Source organism: Pan paniscus, chromosome 22, assembly GCF_029289425.2.
Source record: "Pan paniscus chromosome 22, NHGRI_mPanPan1-v2.0_pri, whole genome shotgun sequence".
NCBI classification, from domain to species: domain Eukaryota; kingdom Metazoa; phylum Chordata; class Mammalia; order Primates; family Hominidae; genus Pan; species Pan paniscus.
Genome location: NC_073271.2, coordinates 30,506,691 through 30,527,069, shown reverse-complemented (window position 1 = coordinate 30,527,069; position 20,379 = coordinate 30,506,691). Strand labels below are relative to the sequence as shown.

General features: G+C 47.1%; 2 protein-coding genes across 11 annotated transcripts in view; one reads left to right on the top strand and one right to left on the bottom strand.

Annotated features, from left to right (window-relative positions):
- Positions 1 to 5,368: 5,368 nt before the first annotated feature.
- The window catches only part of SMIM11 (small integral membrane protein 11), a 29,984-nt gene continuing 14,973 nt past the window's right edge, over positions 5,369 to 20,379 (bottom strand). For 6 of the 10 annotated variants that reach the window (XM_063601319.1, XM_063601324.1, XM_063601321.1 and 3 more), the window contains one exon: positions 17,085 to 19,541. In XM_063601319.1, the coding sequence (XP_063457389.1) occupies positions 19,528 to 19,541 (14 nt within the window). In that variant the 3' untranslated portion in view covers positions 17,085 to 19,527. Of the gene's footprint in view, positions 6,038 to 8,230; positions 8,416 to 17,084; positions 19,542 to 20,379 lie in introns of those variants that run through there. The other 4 variants (XR_612775.6, XM_034947882.3, XM_034947884.3 and 1 more) reach the window with 2 other exon arrangements.
- On the top strand, positions 7,017 to 8,224 carry C22H21orf140 (chromosome 22 C21orf140 homolog). The gene has a single exon (XM_003823972.5). The coding sequence runs from the start codon at positions 7,054 to 7,056 to the stop codon at positions 7,807 to 7,809; it is 756 nt and encodes a 251-aa protein (XP_003824020.1). The 5' UTR covers positions 7,017 to 7,053; the 3' UTR covers positions 7,810 to 8,224.

The window sequence follows — 20,379 nt, the reverse complement described above, 5'->3', positions numbered from 1 at the left end:
GGAAGGAAGGAAGGAAGGAAGGAAGGAAGGAAGGAAAGCAGGCAGGCAGGCAGGCAGGCAGGCAGGCAATCATTGAGACAATCAATATTGCCAGGGAAGAAGGCTTTAATTGGGTGCTGCTGCCCAGGAGATGGAGCTCAGTCTCAAATCCATCTTCTGGACCCACTAAAATTAGGGGTTTATATAGCAGGGAAGAAATGTAACAGGAACTCAGGAGGGGTAAGGAAGCAGTCATGATGAATGGAGGGCCTGACGTCTCATTGTCTAGACAAGATGATCTGGTGAGTTTCAGTTCTCTGATACTTTTGGAGAGGACTTGGGCTCCTTTCCTGAGGAAGCAACTCAGATAAAACAAATTTAAGTTTCAAGCTTTAAGACCAGAAGGGTCAATTTCTGTATTCATCAAAAACAAACAAACAAAACAACAACAACAACAACAACAAACTGTCTATGAGACTATTGGGTCGGTTTCATTCTTTTGTTTTCAGATTTTCTTCTCCATGAAAAAAATGTTTTTAAAAGAATCTCTTCCACAGAAAAAAAAGCAACTGGGGATCTTCTCTTGTTTGGCGAGGAGATAAGGGGCTGTGGCCCTCTCCTCCTGAGCAGCTTGTCTGGCAAATGGGCAGATGATGTTGGCCTCAATTCCAAGGATGGCAACAAGAATGAACTAAGACATGACATGTAAAGGGGTCAGGGCTACTCCCCACACTAGGTGCTCCAAAATATTATTACTTACACCAGGTGCTGAACAGAGTAGGGGCTTTGTGACCTCATGTGGCCGACTCATTTCACTGGAAGCATTATTCTGAAAACAAGTTTGGAGACGATGGGAAAGTCTGACACACACATGCTCATACACAGACGGTGGCAGCATCGTCTGCCGAGATGCACAGCAGACATAATTTGGCTGGTTCCCTGTGGGCTTGCTCTCTGTGGGTTTGTTGTTGTAGATTTGTTGTTGTGGGTTTGTTCTCTGCGGGTTTGTTTTCTGTGGGTTTGTTGTCTGTGGGTTTGTTCTCTGTGGGTTTGTTGTCTGTGGGTTTGTTTTCTGCGGGTTTGTTGTCTGTGGGTTTGTTGTCTGTGGGTTTGTTCTCTGTGGGTTTGTTGTCTGCGGGTTTGTTTTCTGCGGGTTTGTTGTCTGTGGGTTTGTTCTCTGTGAGTTTGTTCTCTGTAGGTTTGTTGTCTGTGGGTTTGTTTTCTGCGGGTTTGTTCTCTGTGTGTTTGTTGTCTGTGGGTTTGTTCTCTGTGGGTTTGTTTTCTGCGGGTTTGTTGTCTGTGGGTTTGTTGTCTGTGGGTTTGTTCTCTGTGTGTTTGTTGTCTGTGGGTTTGTTCTCTGTGTGTTTGTTGTCTGTGGGTTTGTTCTCTGTGTGTTTGTTGTCTGTGGGTTTGTTGTCTGTGGGTTTGTTCTCTGTGTGTTTGTTGTCTGTGGGTTTGTTGTCTCTAGGCTTGTTGTCTGTGGGTTTTTTGTCTCTAGGTTTGTTGTCTGTGGGTTTGTTCTCTGTGGGTTTGTTGTCTGTGAGTTTGTTGTCTCTGGGTTTGTTCTCTGCGGGTTTGTTTTCTGCGGGTTTGTTGTCTGTGGGCTTGTTGTCTGTGGGTTTGTTTTCTCTGGGTTTGTTGTCTGTGGGTTTGTTCTCTGTGGGTTTGTTGTCTGTGAGTTTGTTGTCTCTGGGTTTGTTCTCTGCGGGTTTGTTTTCTGCGGGTTTGTTGTCTGTGGGCTTGTTGTCTGTGGGTTTGTTGTCTCTGGGTTTGTTCTCTGTGGGTTTGTTCTCTGTGGGTTTGTTGTCTGTGGGTTTGTTCTCTGTGGGTTTGTTCTCTCTGGGTTTGTTCTCTGTGGGTTTGTTCTCTGTGGGTTTGTTGTCTGTGGGTTTGTTGTCTCTGGGTTTGTTCTCTGTGGGTTTGTTCTCTGTGGGTTTGTTGTCTGTGGGTTTGTTGTCTCTGGGTTTGTTCTCTGTGGGTTTGTTTCTGCGGATTTGTTGTCTGTGGGTTTGTTTTCTGTGGGTTTGTTCTCTGTGGGTTTGTTCTCTGTGTTTCCTTTCCGCCCCGCTTTTCACAGGAGAATGCCAGGCCCTCTGTAGTTTGTTGCCTGGGAGGAGATTCAAGATGCCAGGCCAAAAACCTGAGGGCTGACCCTTTCCCTGTGTATGGTGGGGAGGTTGTGGTACCTGTCCCAGAGAGGGATGGGACAGGGGACCGTGACACTGAAGGGAGAGAAGAAGGGGCAGAGTTGTCCACAAGCCTAGGGTTGAACAGAGGCTTCTGAGGCAGGGAACTGAGGCTCATGGCTCTTGTTCTCAAGAAGATGACTGGGCCACCTGGGAGTGTGACTTTGGGTTTACCTAAATGGGCTGGATCCTGGCTTTGAAATTCTCAGCCTCAGCAAAGATGCCAGTGCCCACATGATGGGACCACAAGGGCTTGGGTCTGGGCACCTAGACCCAAGCATCAGCTAAGGGTGACCTCAAGGCCCTGGGTCTGGGCACCTAGACCCAAGCATCAGCTAAGGGTGACCTCAAGGCCCTGCCTGTGCACTGGCCTTGGGAAGTGGGGTGGGGTAAGAACCTCCAACCATGTCCAAGTCCCATATGACTTGATTTAAATAAATAAATGTGATGTTTCCCACAAAACTGAATTTGTGGATAAGATTCATACCAGCCACATGTATACACACATCTATTTATAGGAGCAACTGCTTTGGGTTTTTGTTTGTTTTGTTTGTTTGTTTTTGGTGATTTGGTGTTTTTTGTTGTTTTGGGTTTTTGTTGTTGTTGTTGTTGTTGTTTGTTTGTTTTGTACTACCAGTTTCTAAATATTCCTTCTTCTTTGATGAAGAATGTGATCTATGGCGGGTGGAAGATGGCCCAACAGCCTGGCAGCAACACTCACGTATTGAGTTTAGGGACCCACCTGTGTCCTGAAAGTTCAAGTTAAGACTTTGTCTTGCAACTGAACAATCTTTATCTCCCAATTATATGAAATCAATTTAAATGAATTAAACAAATTACAATGTCCCACTTGAGCATATCAGTTACCTGGGCAGTGGAGAAGAATTAGAAGTAAAGAAGTGCCTTCTAGGAAAGCAGATAGTAGTGACTCGGGGTGGAGGGAGAAGCTGCCATGGGAAAAGTGTGTAGGGCTCCCGACCTGGGAGGTCCCTGCAAAGGTGTCTGCCTGAGCAGTCCTACAGAGACCTGTCCACACTGCCTCCTAGTGGTCGCTCCATCACCTTCCGAACACTCCAAAGTTGGGGAGGTGGCCCCAGGAAGCCCACTTCTCTCTCCCAGGCCGTTGGCAGCCTCTGCTGGAGTGGGCAGCGGGGAGGGGAAGCCCCGGGAGGCTGGAGACTCCTGAGGAAGGGAGGACAAGGAGCCTCAGGTGGAGGGAGGGGAGTCCTAGGAGCTGGCTGCTTGGCTTGGCAGAGGCTGCAGAGGAAGTGAGAGAGTATGTTAACAAGCACAGGAAGGTTCTCTGAGTTTCTCTGGCCATCCATGGTGCAATGGTTTGCATGAGTCCAGGCCCCCATTTATCGGGGCAAACTACTTCTGGCTCCTTGTGCAAAAGCAGTTCCTGGCCAGATGCTGGCTTGGCCTGTCCCGGGGTGGTGGGTGGGGGGCACAGATGAGTCTCTGCAGAGACCTCTCTGTTGGTGCCTCTTAGGCTCTGGGACCACACCCCCAGTCCATGTGTCCCACATTGTGCCCCTAAGCTGTGGCCTGGCAGGTGCTGCTGTCAGAACCAGCCTGAGTATGGGCTCCAAGTGAACCCCAGTCAAAAGCTCCAGGATCCCATGAGTCCTCCTTTGGCTAGTTTTCTCCACACCCAGCCCCCACCACCAGTGCCACCCCCCACTTCATGCTGCCTCTAAAATGATCTTCAAGGACGTCTGAATTGTGCATTTTATATCAAGTTCTTCTTGTCATTGTTTTCATAATATATTGCCAGATTTACTCATAATTAAAGAAGTTAAAACAATGAAATGATCTTTTTGTCTATCAGATTGATAAAGGTTAAAAATCACTGGCTGGGCGCAGTGGCTCGCGCCTGTAATCCCAGCACTTTGGAAGGCTGAGGCAGACAGATCACCTGAAGTCAGGAGCTCGAGACCAGCCTGGCCAACATGGCGAAACCCTGTCTCTTCTAAAAATACAAAAATTAGCCAGGTGTGGTGGCACGCGCCTGTAGTCCCAGCTACTTGGGAGGCTAAAGCAGAAGAATCGCTTGAACCCAGGAGGTGGAGGTTGCAGTGAGCTGAGAACACACCACTGCACTCCAGCCTGAGTGAGAGTGAAATTCCACCTCAAAAAAAAAAATTAATATCAAGTGGCAGCTGAGAAATGGACATGAGTTTCAAAATAATAATACCAGCATCATTATTAACAATAAAACTACTGAGTACCATTTAAGATTTCATGTGTTTTTCTTTGTCCTTAGCTTATACTCTACTGGAGAATATATGATCAAAATACTGTGTTGTAGGGTCATTTGAAAGAAATTCAACTCTGTGTGATTTTGGAACTGACATGATAAGCAGCTGGGTTCATCAGTTACTGTTTGTATTGTTTAGAGATCATTTTGTTTTATTTTTATTTTTGATTTGCCTTTGTTTTTGTTTGTGTATAAATTTAAGGGGTACAAGTGCAGGTGTGCAGTTTTGTCAAATGGATTGATTGTTCAGTGGTGATGTCTGGGCTTTGAGTGTAGTAGTGTACATCGTACTCATTAAATAATTTCTCATCCCTCACCCTAATCCTATCCTCTTTTTTTTTCTTTTTTTAGATGGAGTCTTGCTCTGTTGCCCAGGCTGGAGTGCAGTGGTGCAATCTCGGCTCATGATTCTCGTGCCTCAGCCTCCCAAGTAGCTGGGATTACAGGCACGCACCACTATGCCCAGTTAATTTTTTTGTATTTTCAGTTGAGATGGGGTTTCACCATGTTGGCCAGGCTGGTCTTGAACTCCTGACCTCAAGTGATCCACCCACTTTGGCCTCCCAAAGTGCTGAGATTACAGGTGTCAGCCACCATGTCTGACTAATTTGTTTGCATTTTAGTAGAGAAGGGGTTTCACCATGTTGGCCAGGCTTGTCTCAAACTCCTGGCCTCAAATGGTCCTCCCATCTCAGCCTCCCTTTCGAAGTCCATTATTTTACATTCTGTACCCATGTGTACACATTATTTAGCTCCCACTTAAAGGTGAGAACATGTGGCATCTGACTTTCTGTTTCTGAATTATTTCACTTAGAATAATGCCCTCCAGTTCTGTCCATGTTGCTGCAAGAGACGTGATTTCATTCTTTTTTATGGCTGAGTAATATTTTTTAATGTAAAAGTGTTGACATTTTCCAAAATGAAAACTGTAAAACAAGATACATTTGGAGAAGTCTACAGTGTTTGCTTTATTCATGTTGTTTATGCGTTAAAATATAAGCACATTGCATACATAAGCATATTTACGCCCACATCTAAAAGATAACATATTATATATACTTTTCCATACTTCTGAACAAGCGTCTCATATCCATAACTAAAAATTAGATGAGAAAGGCAAAGAACTCTTGTCTTAGAATTGACTTCATTGCACTATATAGCATTTCACACTGCGGTTCCAGGCCACAGGGTCCCTTGGGTAGGGGGAGACAAAGGGTGTGGCTGACAGGGAGACTCTAGGACTACCATTGCCACTTCCACCAGAGCAGTCACACTTCTGTTCCACATAGTTGGCATCCAAATTTGATTTGAAAAACAGTTTCCACTACTAAAAGAAAAATCCTATGAGAAAATGACCACAAGCCAATTATCCACTCAAACCTGCTGATCCTGGCCTCTGGGAGAGGCTGTTTGGAGACCACATGTTTCATATTAACTTTACCATGATGAGATTATCTTACTGTCTGGGGTCATCCAAACTTGAGCTCCAAGAAAACCCCTGTGTGAGGGAAAAAAAAAATCCTCCTCCATTCAACAGTAGAGCAAAGGACCTGACCAATCATTTTGTCCACGTCTTCATCCTTCATGCCCATTTTATGAAATGTCTTTAGCTCTGATTAAAGAGGCAAGAAAATACAAAGGAAGAGATGGTTAGAGTTTGAAGCAAACCGTCATTTTGCCTGAGTTTATAAAATTAAAAGTGCTTTCAAGATGAGGTATTGAATTAGTTCAATAACTGCAAGCTCCGGGTGGGCGCAGTGGCTCACATCTGTAATCCCAGCACTTTGGGAGGCCGAGGCGGGCAGATCACGAGGTCAGGAGATCGAGACCATCCTGACTAACACGGTGAAACCCCATCTCTACTAAAAATACAAATAATTAGCCGGGCGTGGTGGAAGGTGCCTGTAGTCCCAGCTACTCGGGAGGCTGAGGCAAGAGAATCACTTGAACCCGGGAGGCGGAAGTTGCAGTGAGCCGAGATCGTGCCACTGCACTCCAGCCTGGGCAACAGAGAGAGACTCCCTCTCAGAAAAAAAAAAAAAAAAAAAAAAAAAAAGACCTGCAAGCTCCAGTGGAAGCTAGGTGTGCAGACTGACTTTCTTTTGCAATTTGCCATACCTTCCTTCTGCCACCTGGAAAAAATCACTCTTAGTTGTGCAAATGGGAAGGCAACTGGCACAAATTCTATGCATACACAGACACACAACACGTAAGTCCAGGACTCCCTGGGTGTGTCATGACAATACCCCTGGTGCCTGGCACAATGCCTGGTGTATAGCAGGTGCTCAGTACATATTTTTGAAATGGATGAATGAATGTAAACATTTCTCCCCATCTTAAGCCAAATGGGTAGGCTCATTACTATTAAAAGATTGCCAACCTCTGTCTCAGACCTATTGCAGAAGTGATGTCAAAGTAGCATTTTTATGGGTAGCGTCTGCAATTCCCATATTTTATGGGTCAGCAGGGAGTTGTTCTGAGTATTTATTCCATGATGCTTGAAATCTGAAGTGTATGCGTGGGACTGGCACCGCTGTAAGAAAGCCCTTTATGAGGTCATCATCCCCCACTTGCCATCTCTCCCCAGATGCAGATGTGCAAGCTTTTAAAAACACTTGAGAAGCCACCATGCCTCGCTTTGCAAGCCCTCTTTTAAGAAATGTCATTATCAGAAGTCAATTTGATGGCATCAAGAGGAAGCAATGCCTCCAATATCTGAAAACCCTGAGAACACTGCAATATGATGGATTTAAGACCGTATATTTTGGGGAAACCAATATCCCAGAAAGTCTCGTAACTGGGGAAGATATTAGTGATGGATATTTCATACAAACCCCAACTTGGTGTATTGTGCATGCTGCGGGTAGTCAAGGATGGGTGCCTTGGAAATATCGGGTGTTCCTAAGAGACGAGCTGTGTATCAAACAAGAAGACAGCCTCTTCTCTGAGTTCTGTGATGTGGTGAGGAAGGCCTATGGAAAGTGTGTCATCGTGGTCAAAGAGAGAAGGCAGCAGGAAGAGCAGAGGCCAAAGGAAGACAGAGAGGCTGAGGGCCAGTTCTATATCCCTACAGTCATTAGCTTAGCAAGCATTATGTGTTGCCCAGAGGTGGCCAAGTCCTGTGGCCATGAACTACTCTCTCTGCCTTCCCCTTGTAATTATCTGAACCCTTTAGACTCAGCCTGGTCTTCTCTGAAATGGTTTATCATCAATAACAGAAACGAGTTTTGTTTGCATTCCATTGACAGTGGCTATTCTTACCAATGTATACTTTTCAGCCATTTAATTAGCAAAGGAATTGAAAGGATAAACGCAAGCAAGTGGAGAACATTAACTAGCAAAGTACGGAGATGGGAAAACTACTATCTTGGGAAATTTTCTTAAGGGCGGTTCCTCCAACAAGCAGTGAGGCTGCTACATGTCTGGTCTTTACCGTCAACTCTGTCGAGATGGATTCCACACCATTGCAGCCAAAGATACTTCAACAGTGACCTCACATGGGGTGCTGCGAGAACTGGGTTGCTCCTAAGGATGTTGGCAAAGCGCTTTGAGTTTACTAGAAGTTTCATTAAAATTTGTTGGTAAGTTAGGGGTCTCGACTCTTATCTTGTGAAGGCTACTTTGAGGGCTTTGTCAAGGGGAGGATTAGGTCTAACCCAGCCCAAAGGTGGATGGCAATAAGCAGGGGTGAGCAGGCTGAAAGGTTGAGTGGTCGAAATTTAGGTCTGAGAAAAAAAGAGAACCAGTGTGCAGTCATCCCCCAAAAAGCCCAAATTAAATAGTGTGCCAACGAGTTTCCACCCACCAAAGTAATCCACAGGGATCCAGCTTGCCATGGGCAAGATATTGTCCAGATGGTCGCCAAGCAAGACTCCCTCCTCCCAATTGTCCTTCCTTGTCGGCAAAGCGGTGGAGGATGAGTGAGAGGCAGCCGCAGAGGGGAAACTCCATCCGGACCCTCCAAGGGGAGTAGGTGGTCCCAGTTAGGACCTGGAAAGTTATGACAGTGGTGGGTTCAAGTGGGCTATGGTGGGCAAAGGGGTGGCACGCATGGGGGTCTGCAGAGACCACTTATCCAGCCAATCTCCCCGCCAACTCCAGAAATTCCAGCAGGTCATTAGACTGTGCCGTGGAGTTTCATCTCGAGACCCTGTAGCTGAGCCACTTGCAGCTGGGACAACACCTCCCTATTTAGGTTTGGGGCTGCTGCCGATGTCCGTTGTAAGAATTTGTGGTTGTCTTTTTCATTTTTATAGAAAAAGACTTGACCCCTGTTAAACATATCATAAAATTCACTGTTGGTTATGTACATTCAGACAGTCATTTTAGAGGTAATCATTCTGAGGTGTGTAAAAAGAATAATTTATGGCTGGGCACAATGGCTCACACCTGCAATCCCAGCACTTTGGGAGGCTGAGGCAGGAGGACTGCTTGAGGTCACGAGTTCAAGAGCAGCCTGGGAAACACAGCAAGACCTCATCTCTACAAAAATATTTCAAAATAGCTGGGCTGAGTGGCATGCATCTATAGTCCTAGCTACTTGGGAGGCTGAGGGAGGAGGATCACTTGAGCCAGAAGTTTGAGACTACAGTGAGCTATGGTTGTCCACTGCACTCCAGCCTGGGTGACAAAGTGAAACCCTGCCTGTAAAAGAAAAAAAAAAATTTGTACACTTACATGGGATGTTGGTAGCGGTGGTGGGTGGTGGGGCACCCACTCAATTCACTCAATTCTGCATGAAACTAAAAAATGGCTCTAAAAAATAAGGTCTATGAAAAAAAACAATTTATGAACATTTCTGGACTGGGCACAGTGGCTTATGCCTGTACCAGCAATTTGGAAGGCCAAGGTGAAAGGATTGCTTGAGTTCAGAAGTTCGAGGCCAGCAACATGGTGAAACCTCGTCTCTACAAAAAATACCAAAATTCGCTGGGCATGGTGGCGCACACCTATGTTCCCAGCTGCTAGGGAGGCTGAGGTGGGAGAATCACTTGAGCCCTGGGAGGTGGAGGTTGTATTGAGCAGAGATTGCACCACTGCACTCCAACCTGGGTAACAGAGTCAGACTGTCTGAAAAAGAAAAGAAAAGGAGAAAGAAAGAAAGAATTTCTACCCAGAATTTCCTGACAGCCATGTGCAGAAAGCATCCCATTGTTTGCTTGCCTTCTTTCCCTCCTGAACCTTCCTGTATTATTCAGAAAGGCTTTGTCAGATGAAAGCGAATGTTCAGTGCTTTTCAGCAACTAAGTGTCCACCACTTCTCAGCATTTTGTCATGGTTACAAAGGGAATCCTGGTAACATTTTTCCTGGAGATTAATCACACCTCAAACAGCTGACCACTCAGAACTACAAAGTTTCCACTGTTGCAGGCCTCACTTGACAGTCAACAGTGCTATATTAGTTTGTCGTGACTGTTGAAACAAATTACCACAGGCTTGGTGGCTTAAAACAACAGAAATTAAGCCAGATGTAGTGGCTGTGGTTGCAGCTACTCGGGAGGCTGAGGCAGGAGGACCGCTTGAGCCTAGGAGCTTGAGGCTACAGTGAGCTCTGATCGCACCACTGCACGCCAGCCTGGGTGACAGAGTGAGACCCTGTCTCAAAAAGAAAGAGAGAGAAGGGAGAAAGGAGGGGGGCTAAGGAGGAGAGGGAGGGGAGAGAGAGAGAGAAAGAAAGAAGAAAGAAAGAAGGAAGGGAGGGAGGGAAGGGAGGGAGGAAGGAAGGAGGGGAGGGAGGGGAGGGGAGAAGGAGGGGGAGGGGGGCAGGGGAGAGGGAGGGGGCAGGGGGGAAGGGGGCAGGGGAGGGAAAGGGAAGGGAAAGAGGAAGGGGGACGGGAAGGGAAAGAGGCCAGGCACTGTGGCTCAGTGGCTCATGCCTGTAATCCCAGCACTTTGGGAGCCTGAGGTCGGAGGAGCACTTGAGGTCAGGAGTTGGAGACCAGCCTGGCCAACATGGTGAAACTCCATCTCTACTAAAAATACAAAAATTTGCTGGGCATGGTGGTGGGCGCCTGTAATTCCAGCTCTTGGGTGGCTGAGGAAGGAGAATCACTTGAACCTGGGAGGCAGAGGTTGTAGTGAGCCGAGATCACACCATCACATTCCTGCCCGGGCAACAGAGCAAGACTCCATCTCCAAAAAAAACAAAAAAAAAAGAGAGAGAAAGAAAAGAAAAAGGATAGGACAGGACAGGACAGAGAAGACAGCCAAAGGCAAGCTGTTGGCAGGGCAGCACTCTCTCCAGAGGCTCCAGGGAGGACCTGTTTCTTGCCTCTTCCAGCTTCTGGTGGCCACCGGCATTCCTGGGCTTGTGGCCACACCACTTTCTCATCCTGTGTCAAATCTCCCTCTGCCTCCCTCTTATAAGGACCTGAGATTGCATTCAGGGCCCACCTGAGTAATCTAAAACCATCTTCACATCTCAAAATCCTTAACTTGGTCACATAGGCAGACCTTTTTCCATCTAAAGCAACATTCATAGGTTCCAGGGAACAGGACCTTGAGATCTTTGGTGGCCACTGTTCAGCCAGCCACAGGTGCTAAAGGAAGTCTTGCTCTGCCAATAGAAACATTGCATTTCTCATTGGCAATTAACCTGGTGAAATAACTCCTATTGTATGGTATATTTGTGAGGTCTTTTTCCCTCAGGATTTCATGTACATTTTAGGATTTAAGTTCCTTGAGAGCAAACCATGGTACTCAAACTTCCTTGGTCACTTCAATGTGCTGTCATTGTGCAGGCCCACGTGTGGGTGGCCTGAGTTTTGGGAGATGAGTGGGTTTTGCCCTACATCCTGTTTATTCCATGCCTCTGCGGTTCTGGAATAATAGGCACCAACAGCTACACGTGCTGGGCACCGTGGCTCACTCCTGTAATCCCAGCACTTTGGGGGGCCGAGGTGGGCAGATCATTTGAGGTAAGGGGTTCGAGACCAGCCCGACCAACATGGTGAAACCCCATCTCTACTAAAATACGAAAATTAGACAGGTGTGTTGGCGGGCACTTGTAATCTCAGCTACTCAGGGGGCTGAGGCAGCAGAATCACTGGAATCCTAGAGGTGGAGGTTGCAGTGAGCTGAGATCGTGCCACTGCACTCCAGCCTGGGTGACAGAGCAAGACTCCCTCTCAAAATAAATAAATAAATAAATAAATAAATAAATAAATAAATAAATAAATAAATGTATGTGGAAAACTGAGGCCCAGAGAGATTCAACCCAAAATTCACGCTTAGAGCCATTCTTCATGCTGCCTTGCCACTAATGCATAACTATTATAATTTAATTCTCTTAATCCTGTCAGTTGTTTTACAGATGAGGAAACTGAGGCACTGGCAAGGCACTGGGGCCAAGAGATTCTGAAGCCCATGCTCCTCACCACCGTGCTTAGCTTAGTTATTGAAGCTGAGCTTTTCCTTTTTCACCCCCGTCATTTCTATGTCGCAAGACTCACCTCTGACCTCAGATGAGACACCAGCCGCTAAAATGGCCAACTCCCCTGGACACCAAAAAATTTTATTTCAACATAAAAGAGGAGACAGAATATCCTTTAAAGACACATTATTTTACAGCGATAAAAAAGGAATGTTTTTAGGTTATCAGCTAAAGATAAACCAACAGGAGCTATTTTTGTTTGAAAACTAAAGCAATTTAATAAAACAGATTTAGAGTTCTATTCCTTTGAGGCCTTGTAAAAATTATTAGAAAAGAGGAAAGAAGGATCAAAAGGAATACCCTTTAATGTGCAATTTGGTTACATAAGATTGTATTCATAATTAAGAAATGTTGCTTTATACTAAACCTGAAAACTTCCCATAGAAAGTAATAGAAAGTTCACCGGGCTTTTGGAATTGGATGGACCTAGTTGGAATCTTGAGTTTCTAGCTTCGTAGTTATATGTTCTGGATAAGTTGCTTTACTTCCTTGAGGCTCAATCAACTCCTTAATAAAATACAGTGGGACTTTAAAATCACATAACCTGGCCAGGAGCAGTGGCTCACGCCTGTAATCCCAACATTTTAGGAGGCCAAGGTGGGCAGATCATTTGAGGTTGGGAGTTCGAGACCAGCCTGGCCAACAAGGCAAAAACCCATCTCTACTAAAAATACAAAAATTAGCCTGGCATGGTGGCACATGCCTGTAATCCCAGCTACTCAGGAGGCTGAGGCAGAAGAATCGCTTGAACCTGGGAGGCGGAGGTTACAGTGAGCCGAGATCGTGCCACTGCACTCCAGCCTGGGTGACAGAGCAAGACTCCATCTCAAAAAAAAAAAAAAAAAAAAAAAAAATCACATAACCTGCGCCAAGCCACTGCATTGTGTCTGGCACCCACTGAGTGAGTGGTCCATGGTAAGGTCGAAGCAAACATGTCCACAATTAGACCTGCCATCACTGATCTCATTTCCTTTTCACTCTTTGAGAAAAACTTTTGTTCCTTTTTATCGCTGGCATCTAATGAGGGTGGACACATCTTAAGATACTTTGATCAGAGGACACTTTGTTCTCTGGCATTTCCTTTAAGACCATCTGCAATATCTGCAATCGGTTAGGGAATTAATAATAAGAAGAGGTTTCTTCTGGTGGGGGTGGGACAGGATGGCTGGTGAGGACAGCCCACAGTCTCTTTGGGAGCAGCCATATTTAGAGCACTGTATTTAGTTAAGAGCGGGTGACCACACGCAGCAACGCAGGGCTGAGCCACATATCTCTAGACATGTCCACTAGAAGTGAGCTCCTGATGTTGGTGGCACTATTCTCCTTCTGAGTGGTTGGCTGATGGAACATCCCAGCCTCTCTGGCCTTCCCCATCACTAATACCCACAGCCCCTCTCCCTCCCACGGATCAAGGTGGCTTTCAAGGTGGGGGTGCATTAGGAAATGGTGCTGCCCCTACAAGGACCTAAGAGGTAAATTAGCAAATGGGGTTCGTTGGCCATTGGCTCAATCCAATTGGGTTGGATGGAGCCCCTGCCTGGCCAACTGGTGGCTGAGTTGCCCACCGAGGTAGTATACACTCCTTCCATTTGTGATTGTCCTGCCACATGCAAACCATCTTTACATGCTTGACCTCATTCAGTTCAGACAAACACTGTACAGTAGGGAGGGCAGTGATCATTGAGCTCACTTTACAAAGGCCAGGCTAGGGTGGTGACCGACTCACCTAGCCACGTACGTAACAGTAGTAACAGGAGGGTCAGGACCAGAATCCAAGTCTTCATATCAGGAAGCCCTTGCGCCCATCTCTAACTGGCTCCATGTGTCAGCTAAAACAGGTGAACTATGAATAGACCACAGAGATGCCAACAAAATAGAAGCCACCCCACCACCACCACCAAAAATAAGAAGTGTCAAGGTGTCAGTTCAGGGGTGAAATGATGGATTCATGGTCACTGAGAGCCCAGGATCCTATCTTTTTACTCCATTGTCCTAGATTTGGTTCAGGTCTCAAACTCACCTCTTAGTCCAAAGTGGCTGCGGAACAAGCGATTGCATTAGTATTCCAGGCAGCCAAACAGGAGAAAGGGAGGAAGAGGGGCCCATCCTGTCCCTTTTAAAGATCCTTCCAGGAAGTCCCACACTACACTTCCACTTAAACCTGATTGGCCAGACTTGGTTGCGAGAGAAGGTGGGAAATGTAGTCCTTTATTTTGAGTGACCATACGGCCAGGTAAAAGTCAGGGTTCTATTACTAGGGAGAAGGGGAGAAGGAACACTGAGGAAGGCAGCTAATGGTCTTGGCCATACTCCCTGCTCCCTTTCCTCTGGTGCTACCAGTCATCCACTCATCAAATACTGGAGCACCTTCTGTGTGCCTGGCTGGGTGCGTCAGGGCCAGGAGTACCAAGGAAAACAAGCCTGGACCCTCAAGGTCCAGGTCTGGTGTGGAGGTGGGGGCCACCTCCCACTCAGTGAGATGTTGGAGATTTGCGTAGTGAGAGCTGAGAGTCCAGGGCCTGGCGCTGAAGAGCTGTGGGCAGGGTTGCAGGAAGAGGTGAAACTGAAGTGGAGGACAGAAAGAAGAATGGGGATTTCACCACAGAGAGAAAAGGAGGAAAAGAGGAAGGCCCACCCAGGCAGAAGCCCAAGTGAACCAAGCCTACCACTGACCCAGCATTAAACAAAAATTATGGGAGGCTGTTGTTTTGGACTGAGATCCTGCACTAGGCCCCAACAGATCAGACCAAACCAAACCAAAATGGAGTCAGTCATGCTAAGAGCCATATAATCAACCCAAAACCTTAATAAGGAAGCAGGTAGGTCCCCAAACAGATTAGTTTTTCCTGAAAACAGGAGCTTCTGGTCTACCTGAGTCAGCATGATTAGGAGGTCCTGAAGTAACCTGATGTTAACCCATCAGCTTCTTTTCTATTGTTCTGTTTCCTTGTCCCCACCTTACAAAGCCCACTGTTCTGCAATTGTCCGGTGGGAGCTCTTGCTCTGTTTTATAGAAGGGAGGCTGCCGCATTCATGAATCAAGAATAAAAGACAATGAGGTCTATGACTAAATTTGTTGCAGTTTTGTCTTTTGACATTGGGCACAGGGTGCGTCTGTGAGTGATGTGTGTGTGTGCGGTGTGTGTGTGTGTGTGTGTGTCCATGAAAACCATCTGTGTGTTGAGTGGAGAGTAGGTCACAGGGTGGGAAATGCAAGCAGAATGAACAGAAGAATGGAAGTGTAGATAGGAACAGGATGGAAAAAGATACAACAAGCAATGCTGGCCTCTGTCACCATCGTGTCACTGACGCTGACATCTTGAAGATTTTATGTCCCAGACTTCGAAGTACAAAAACTCTCGCTTTACTTTACTTGGCTCAGACTCGACAGCACAGCTGTGAAAAGTCCAGTCTCACAGTGAGACCATGAGGGCTGGTTCCTGTCTCTGCCTCCCACCAGCTGGGGGACCTTAGGCAGGGCCTCTCTGCCTCAGTTTCCTTATCTGCGAAAAGGGGATGATACCGTTACCCTCTGTGGAGGCAGCTGTGAGCTCTTGGGGAGTAAGGGCTGAAGGATTTGCTGCCTCGCGTGCGCTGTCTCCTGCCCCTCCTCCCACCTTTCCCGATGGCTCCTTCCCAGGTTGGGCTCCTGCTGCCTCTCCCTCTGCCCATCTTCTACAGTGTAGGTCTCAAAAGGAGGGTCAAGAATTGCCTGGGGATGTTCGTATCACAAATTCCTGGTCCTTCTCCTGCAGGTTCTGATGCGGTGGACCTGGAATCCAGCCCAGGAGTCTGCATTTTATTTTTATTTTTATTTTTTAGGTTTTTTTTTTTTTTTTTTTTTGACACAGAGTCTCACTCTTTTACCCAGGCTGGAGTGCAGTGGTGCGATGCACTGCAACCTCCGCCTCCCGGGTTCAAGCAATTCTCCTGCCTCAGCCTCTCGAGGAGCTGGGATTACAGGCATGCACCACTACGCCCAGCTAATTTTTGGGTTTCTTTTAGTAGAGACAGGGTTTCACCACGTTGGCCAGGCTGGTCTCAAACTCCTGACCTCAGGTGATCCTCCTGTCTCGGCCTCCACTAGGATGACAGGCATGAGCCACCGCACCAGGCCAGAGTCTGCATTTTAAATGGCCTCTCCTGCTTGCTCATGTGTGAGAACTCATCCTCCTTTCTCTTCTCCTTCTAGACTCTCCACCGTCCATCCTCTGGCTTCACTCTGACACAGATGAGACCTGCATGAGGGAGCTCCCTCATGGTGTGATGGTGCGTGGGTTTCTAGTAGTGGGTCAGGAGCTCTCCAACGTCAGGCCTGGGTCCCTGCCATCTCTGCCTGTGGGGCCTGGCACAGAGCAGGGCACTAAGCAAAGCTCCAGGAACATTTGTGTAATCAACTCGGGGTGAGGTGGAGAACTCTAAAGATCCAGGCATCTGGAAGTCTTCGGGAATGAGACATTGACAGCTACGTTTCCCTATAGACAGAATTTGAAGAAAGCTTGGCAGAGGCAACCCTTTTGAAAGAATCCCAGACTCTTTGTTTGAATTATTTGGTTTCTGAGATTCCTCACGTATGTCTGTGTTATGTATGTGCTTGTTAAACAGACTGTGTGAAATGGCTGAACCTCTTCTTCACACCTGAGGTCATCACCATGAACATAACATCATCACGTGTGGCATCCCATGTGGGACGCTGTGGCTGCTGCAGTGTCTGGCGCATGAAGAGCACATGGTGAGTTCTCAAGTCTGCTTCTCAAAGACCGTCCCTCTTGCTCAAAGGTATTTCTGCTGCTGACAGCCTTTCTTCCTTCCTGTTTCTAGTATGTTGTAAGCTTGAAAACCAAACAAATGTGTTGCGAATGTGTGAATGTGTGTAACAGATCAAGCAGGATGTGCATGAGGGACTCTGGGGCTCTCCGTGGGTGGAGAATGTGGATGTTGGCTTCTGGCCTTCACAACGCATTTCAGGTCCTTTGTGTTTGTTCTCGGTGATGGTCCAGCGGGTTGAGGGATTGCTGTGGTCCAGGTGGGGTCCTGCTAGTGGGCTTTACCAGTCTCTACAACCAGCGGTGCATGCATCCACCCAATAATTTAACATCAAACTACACATCTACCAACTTCATGTACCTAAGGAGTGGAATGATAGCAAGAACTCCGCCTTGAAAACCCCTAACCTCTGAGCCTTCAGAGAGACCGATTTGAATAAGAACTCCATCTCCTGCGCGGCCTGCCTTACTGCAATTAAACTCTTTCTTTATTGAAACAAACAAACAAACAAAAAAACCCAAAACGTAAAAAACGAACAAAATCCCTTCAATTAGTGATTAATCATCTCCCCCTAGTGGTAGAAGGGTGCATAGGAAAAGTAACCAAGCAAAAACAAAACTCCCAAATGCTCTTCAGAAAAAACCTACACCCAGCCTGGGCAGTACAGCGTGACCCTTGTCTCTAAACAAAAGATAAATAAATTAGCAGGGCCTAGTCCCAGCTACTCGGGAGGCTGAGGTGGGAAGATCGCTTGAGCCCAGGAGTTCAAGGCTGCAATGAGCTATGATTGTACCATTGCACTCCAACCTGGGGGACACAGCACGTCCTCATCTCTAAAAAAACAAAAGCAAAAACAAAAAACAGAAAAGCCACGGGCACTGTTGGGATGATCAGTGGTTTAGTCCAGTCCTTATGTCACCTTCTACCTAATTTTCCAAGATGGCCAGATCTTCCACAAATTCCAAAGTGTAGCTTTAAATCCCAAAGCCTAGAAAAGCGCTTGTGTTTAGCACATGAGTGTCTACTCGTCAGCAGATCCTCCGCCTTGGACTTATGAGGCACACAGGCGGGTGGGCATGAGGGAGGAAAGTGGTGCCAAGGTAGTAGGTCTGATGCCAGCCAAGGCAGGAGCAGGTGATACCCTACACCTGCAGGGTGGGCAGCAGAGAGGCCAGGCCCCTGGGGCAGGAACATGGGCCAGGGTGGGTGGGGTAACCTGCCAGGGTGCAAAGAGGCCCTGACAAAGGGAGGATGGTAGGCCACGGCCCAGGGTCAGTTCTAGGCCCCATCTGAGCATGTCACGAAAGCGTGGGGATGGCAGAAATCCAAGGGCATCCCACCTCTGCTGTGGTCTTCCATTCACGTTCTAACAGGACCCCAGGCCGCAGCAGGATTAGGCAGAATAAAGTCACCAGGGCTCCTGGCAAAGGCTGGAGCGGCCTCCTTCAGAGAGAATGAGGTCTGGGCTTACGTGAAAGTCCACTTTGACTATGGTGAGCACTGCAGCTTGTAGGAGCAGGGTCTGTCTGTCCTCAGAACTTTGTAAATTCTTTCCTGCTTCCTAAATTGTGCTGAAGAGCATCCAGCAAGCACAGTGCAATTTAAGATGGAACTCCCCTGACTCCCCACATGGAAAACGCAATGTTCGACACAAACTGGGCCAGGACGGGGAGACGTTTACTAACACACACTCCTGCAAGTTTCCCATGCAGCCATCAGCAACCAGACCAAACACTCCGCCCTGCTTCCAGTGCCAGCTGCTGCCACCTCACTCCCCATCCACTCTGGGGTCTTGCGAGAAGTGGGAGAGCATGAGCTCTTGTCACAGGGATCTGCGTGTGTTAGGTGCTGAGTAAAACATCTTCCCATCCTCCCTGCCCTTGGTTCCAGTGGCTCCTAGGGTGCCCTACCCTTCATTTCTCATCAGCAAATCCCAAGGAGCAAACAGGTGAGGAGAGGACAAAACACACCCTAGGGCTCCCAACGATTCCTCCCTGCGAGGACCCTCATGGTTAACACAGGAGTCACCTTTCCTGGACACACACAGCCTCCCTCCACCCTAACAATGAAAACACTCCAAAACACTCTCACAGGGGCGTAGCACCTGTAGGAGGAAAAGATGAGAAAGGAGGGTATGGGAGGGCAGCCTATGAGGGGGCCTGGGGTCGGGGGTAGCTGGCCGAAGCACCCAGTGCTGGGGACCCCACTCCCACAGCAGATGTTTCTGCACCACCTTGTCCTCTATGGAAGCCTCTCACCTGGGACCCCCCAGCTTGAGATGGTGGGGGAGGTGTAGGTTTACAAACCCCCCGCTTTACAACACGGGGTGGAGGGTGCTGTGTAAGAGAAAGAGAAAGAGATACACAATTTGACTTATTCCAAAGGCCACGACTCCTTTTTTTACAAAGGCATTTTATTTTAGTAAACAAAATACTGGTTATTATTATTTTTTTAATTTTAATTTTGCTTTTTTTTTTTTGGAGACGCAGTCGCTCTGTTGCCCAGGCTGGAGTGCAGTGGCACAACCTAGGCTCACTGCAACCTCCACCTCCCGGATTCAAGCAATTCTCCTGCCTCAGCCTCCCGAGTAGCTGGGATTACAGACGCGCGCCACTACACCTGGCTAATTTTTATATTTTTAGTAGAGACAGGATTTTACCATGTTGGCCAGGCTGGTCTCAAACTCCTGATCTCAGGCGATCCACTCGCCTCGGCCTCCCAAAGTGCTGGGATTTCAGGTAAAAGCCAGCATACCCAGCCAGTACTGGTTCTTTTAAAAACATACACAAATTCACACTATTTTAAGTGAAAGGTCTAGGTTGGGAGTTTATCCTCTGACAAATTATTCAGTAACTAAGTCTTTCTTCTCTTTCTTCTCAGCTGGAGTCCACTCAAGCTGACATTTACATGGCAGAATCTAGAAGGGAAAACCAAAGGGATGAGTAGGAAATGTTTGATAAGAGTATACCTGATGTTTATTGCTCAGCATAAAGACGTATGCTCAGCCATTTAAACTTAACAAGCGGACACCACTCAAGTCTATTTATTAACGAATGTATTTTTAGCATCAGTTTCCCTTCCATCTGAAACACCCCACCCCCCTTTTATTTATTTATTTATTTTTTGAAACAGAGTCTCACTCTGTCACCCAGCCTGGAGTGCAGTGGCACAATCTCAGCTCACTGCAACCTGTTTCCCAGGTTCAAGTGATTCTCGTGCCTCGGCCTCCTAAGTAACTGGGATTACTGGCACGTGCCACCACGCCCAGCTAATTTTTGTATTTTTAGTAGAGATGGGGTTTCGCCATGTTGGCCAGGCTGGCCTTGAACTCCTGACCTCAAGTGATCCACCCGCCTCGGCCTCCCAAAGTGCTGGGATTACAGGCGTGAGCCACCGCGCCTGGCCTGAAAACGCTTTTTGTTTGAAGCAAGTCTCTAGTCTTTAAGAAGCTGCCAGCCTAGAGAGGAAGACCAACTCCCTGAGTTGCTTCTAAGCCATCCAGCCCTGACTTAAATGCAGGTCTCTGCTGATGTTTGTGGGAGGAACAAAGCCTTTATGATCTTCCATCTCATCTTTTCTTCCTTTGATCAGTTTAGCACACAAAATGGGATTGTCAGGAATATAAATTCAATCAGCAACATTTTAATTTAAACTGCCTTCCCTCACCCTTTTTAATTTCTCTCCTCCCATCGTAATGCCTACTCCTAAATTTCAGTCAATCAAACACCTTAAAAAAAAGAAAGAAAGAAAGAAAG

Excerpts from the sequence above, each read along its gene's own strand:
- C22H21orf140 (XM_003823972.5), top strand. The coding sequence starts at position 7,054 with ATGCCTCGCTTTGCAAGCCCTCTTTTAAGAAATGTCATTATCAGAAGT.